This window comes from Myotis davidii, unplaced genomic scaffold (genome assembly GCF_000327345.1).
Source record: "Myotis davidii unplaced genomic scaffold, ASM32734v1 scaffold4152, whole genome shotgun sequence".
NCBI lineage: Eukaryota > Metazoa > Chordata > Mammalia > Chiroptera > Vespertilionidae > Myotis > Myotis davidii.
In genome coordinates, this window is record NW_006283169.1 from 19,059 (window position 1) to 23,306 (window position 4,248).

General features: G+C 47.2%; 1 protein-coding gene across 1 annotated transcript; it reads left to right on the forward strand.

The window, feature by feature from the left end:
* Positions 1-338: 338 nt before the first annotated feature.
* Positions 339-3,332, forward strand: LOC107182910 (antileukoproteinase-like). Its single transcript, XM_015563225.1, has 4 exons — positions 339-458; positions 1,198-1,362; positions 1,784-1,933; positions 3,100-3,332. The coding sequence occupies exons 1-3, from the start codon at positions 374-376 to the stop codon at positions 1,930-1,932; spliced, it is 399 nt and encodes a 132-aa protein (XP_015418711.1). The 5' UTR covers positions 339-373; the 3' UTR covers position 1,933; positions 3,100-3,332.
* Positions 3,333-4,248: the final 916 nt, after the last annotated feature.

The window sequence follows — 4,248 nt, forward strand, 5'->3', positions numbered from 1 at the left end:
TGCACTTTCTCTGATACTGCGGCTGCTGGCCTTTCCACACCTTGATGATTGTTCCAGGTTTCTAAGAAGCTCTCCCCTCTTCCCCCTCCTCCACTCATCCCAAAGGGCCCCTAAACTGTTCCAGAAGGGACTCCTGACCAGCCTGTGACAGCCCCCCTCCAAGTTCTACATGTCCCTCTCTGGGCCTCATACTCTTGCCTGGGGTAGAAAGAACCACTGACACTCTCGGTGGTGAGGTCACTGTCTTGGCCTGAATTCCCTGCTTATGAAATAGCAGCTGGGATGGCCGGGCCAATTCTGGTGGAGCCACACCCACAGCGAGAGGTATAAGGGATGCGGCTGACACTGGCCACCGCAGCCTCCTGCCCTCACTATGAAGCTTAACAACCTCCTGGTCTTCACGGTGCTCCTGGCCCTCAGGATCCTGTCGTCCTGGGCTGTCGTAGATGCGGGCAAAGGTGAGTCAGGGTCTCTCAGGCCTTCCCGGTACCTGGAAGTCATCTTTCCCATGGTCTGGTCCATGGCCCCTAATTTCAAGCTTCCTTTTCTACTGTTTGCTCTTTTTCACGGTCACATCATTTTGAGCTCCTGTTTAATTTTCCAGATTTTCCTCATCACTTTTTTGACGGTCACTTTCTCTTTCTCTCTTTATCAGTTGATCTGCTCTCTTTCTTCCAGTCTCTGAGGAGTTGTCCCTCCTGCTTTCACTGCCCCTCGCTTCCTCCCTCCCAGCCAGGGTGTATCTCTCCCTCTCCCTGGAAACACCTAATGGGCTCTATGCAGCCGTGCCCTGGAGCTGGCTTATACTGGCTTGCAATGGCCAATGGGTAAGTTTTCAGGACTTTTATGAGCTAGTGGACATCATACTATTAGTTTGAAATCAATCATGATGGGAGTATTTACACCATGGAAATTGGCAAATGCTACAAAGGCAACCTCTTACAACATTTACCAACACACCTGCATCTGTTTCTTCTTTCCTGGGTTATTGACTCCCTCTTGGTTGAGTGCTTGGCTGAGCTTCATGCTGCCCCACAGCTGCCTTAAAACTGGAATCCTAACTGCTCCCTGCATTCATCTGGGGCCAGCCACCTGGGTTAGGTTTTCCCTCCCCTCCTGGGAAGTTGATTCCTTGTTCAGGATTGTGGTCATGACTTAGAATCAGCTCCTTCTCCCTCTTTTATTCTTACCCTTCAGAAAAAGCAAGCAAAAATGGAGCCTGCCCCTTCATACCCCCAGTAAACTGTCTTGTGTATGAACCTCCTCAATGCCACAGTGACTGGCAGTGTCCAAAGAAGCAGAAATGCTGTCCTGGCCTTTGTGGCATCAAATGCTTGGACCCTGAAGACCCATCAAAGCCAGGTGAGAAAACAGGGTCCTGGGAAAGGGGACCAGTGAGGTTTGAGTTTGAGGACATGCATCGTGGAGAAGTGGAGGGGGCGCCTCTGAAGTGGTTGGAGGGTGCGGCAGAGTCAGGGCTGAGTCACCCCCATCTCTGTGCTCTCGGGGGGTGAGAAGCCAGCTGGCCAGGCAACCAGTCCATCAGTCAACTCATTGATTGCTAGTGAGTCAGTCAATGAGTCCGTGTGTCTGTCTGACACTTACAATGCTAGTTGGGGCTCCCTCAGTGGGAAGAAGTCTCCTTCAAGTCATGCACTGGCCTCTGTTTGGGTGCAGAGGTGGGTGAGGACCTGATTTCCATGCATGAGATAGAGATGGGGATGGGAGCTTGCATGGTGCCTAGGGGGATCAAGCCTCTGAGTTGTAACATTCTTCTCGCCAGTTCAAGTCAATCCTGGGAAGTGTCCAGTGGTCACTGGCCAGTGTATGATGCTCAACCCCCCAGACAAATGCCGGAATGACAGCCACTGCCCGAAGAGTCTCAAGTGCTGCAAGGGGATGTGTGGGAATTCATGTGTCAAGCCAGTGTGAGGTAAGGAGAGGAACTGGAGAGTTCCACACCTCCCCGCATCCTCATACAGCCTCAACCACTCGGTGCCCTTCCATGCAAAGGAGGATGCTTGGCATCTGCCTGTACCTCCTCCCACTAGCAGATCTTCTGCCTCAGCACCATTTACCCCCAGTTCTAATCAGGAAGCCCCCAGGGTCACCTGTGACTGGTCTTGCTGGGTCCTGGAAGGGAAGGATTATTGGAGTAAGCCAGGAGGAAGGAGCCATGAAAAGGGGCAAGAGTGTTCTCTCTTAATATCATCTCTGCCTCTGACTGACTGGGTGACTATGAACAACTGATTGCATCTTTCAAAGCCTCAGTTTCCCCATCTGTAAAATGGATGCAATTATGCCCACTGAAATACTAAATGTAAAAGTGCTTTTTAAGACTGGAGGTGCTCTGAAACCAATAGAAAATAATATTAAAAGTAAACTGCAATTGAAAAGTTAAAAAATGATTAAGATGGTAAATTTTGTTATGTGTATTTTACCACAATTTTTAAAAACTTAATCGGTAGTTTGTCCAGCTCTGTGGCATACAGCAAGTGCTTGGTGGTCAGACAAACCTGACTCTACCACTTACCAGCTGTAACAGTGATGCAAGTGACTTAACCTCCCTGACTCTTATCTATAAAATGATGATGATGATAATATCTAAATTATAAAAGCTTTGCAGACATTAACTGAGATAGTAATGTTTGTCAAGTAGAAATACAACTCTGAGCATACTATCTGGCACATAAATAATAAATAATAATGACTATGTTTTATTGCAAAAAAAAAAACCTAGAACTGCTACATGCATTGACATAGTATTGCTATGGCGATGGCCTCAGTTGGCTGGGTCATCTGAAACCACAGGACCCCCTAGGATGATGCACAGATGTAGAGGCCTTTGCGGGGTCCTCTGGCTTAGTGTCCTAATTTACCAGAGGGAAGACCGAAGCCAGAGTCAGGGAAAAGCCTGGATTTGTTCTTGATTCCTAGGCCAAAGACCAGCACCTTTTCGCCTATCCCAGTATCACGGTCTCTCTACTTATCCCAAGGGACTTAAGGGCGTGGTGGCAGGAGGCTCCTCTTGGTGGGAAGGATGTAAGCGTCACTTGGATTGTTCCTGTGCTGAGACTCTGTTTTATTTTCTTTCCACAGAATAAATCTAGCTTAGGACTTCCTGGTGTGCATGGAATTACTTCCTGGGATTCCTTTTTCCTCAAGCCTGCAAAAAATGAGAAGACCTTGATGAATATGTGGCTTTGTGACCAATATCTCCTTGGGGGCTAAGTTTTGACCTGTTTTATCTGTAAATCCTCAGCATCCAACATGAGGCTTGGCACAAATAGGAAATGTCTGTTGATTAATGAATAAATAAACGTACAAAGTTTTCTCTGTGTTTCCATCTTCCTTGACTCATTGATTCTGACCTAGAATATGATGGGTGAGATGAAGAATGAAATGTCTGCATGTGGGGGGTTTCTCCCACAACCTATGAAGTAGAAAGAAGCAGCGATTGGAGTCTAGCAGATATGGTTTACATCTTGTATCTGTAGATTACCGGCTCTGTAATTTGGGGCAAATGACTTTGTCCACTGAGCCTGTTTGGTTATCTCTAATAGAGGGATGATAATAGCAATGCCGGTTCCATAATAGGCCAATGATTGTTGCATAATAGGTTCCTTTTAGGTTGATTGTAGCTATATGACTGGGTTCTGGTCAATGACATGTGAGTGGGAGTGACGCATCCAAATTCTGGCCCTGGCCCGTAAAACTTCTCTGTCACTAGCTGCCTGTGGGTGGAGAGGACTTCGAGGACCTAGAGGAAGGTGTAGATGGAAGGACCTGGGAGCCTGTGGATCCTGTGGATCACAGCTTCTCCTCCCCACTTGCCTGGGACTATGACATGAGCAAGAAATAAATTCTTATTGTGTTAAACCACTGAGATTTAGAATTTGTTTATTACATGAATAGTACAGTCCCATGGGCTGTATTACTGTTTGGAATCCATGGGCTAGCTTTGCTTTATTTCTTGCCATTGAGTTCTATGTGATGCCTCCTTTCATCATGGATCCCACATGGATCTGTCTGTCTCTAGTCCATCTTTGGGTGGGGCTTGGGGTGGGAAATGAGAGAAGAAGGTTCAGAAACCTCACTCCAGGAATACCATGTGTAAATAAATTATCGTTGCTCTCCAGGTCCACTGAATAGCAGCAATTTTCTCTTACATATGCTTCTGGTGTTGGGTGGGGAAGGGTTAGAACTCAATTTTCGGTGTCTGTTGATTCTGTGTGGTGGAGTGTGGGG

Bases quoted from the DNA above. Each gene is read 5' to 3' on its own strand.
- LOC107182910 (XM_015563225.1), top strand. From the start codon at position 374: ATGAAGCTTAACAACCTCCTGGTCTTCACGGTGCTCCTGGCCCTCAGG. The intron at 459-1,197 runs GTGAGTCAGGGT...CTTACCCTTCAG, and splicing joins TGTCGTAGATGCGGGCAAAG to AAAAAGCAAGCAAAAATGGA. The intron at 1,363-1,783 runs GTGAGAAAACAG...TCTTCTCGCCAG, and splicing joins TGAAGACCCATCAAAGCCAG to TTCAAGTCAATCCTGGGAAG.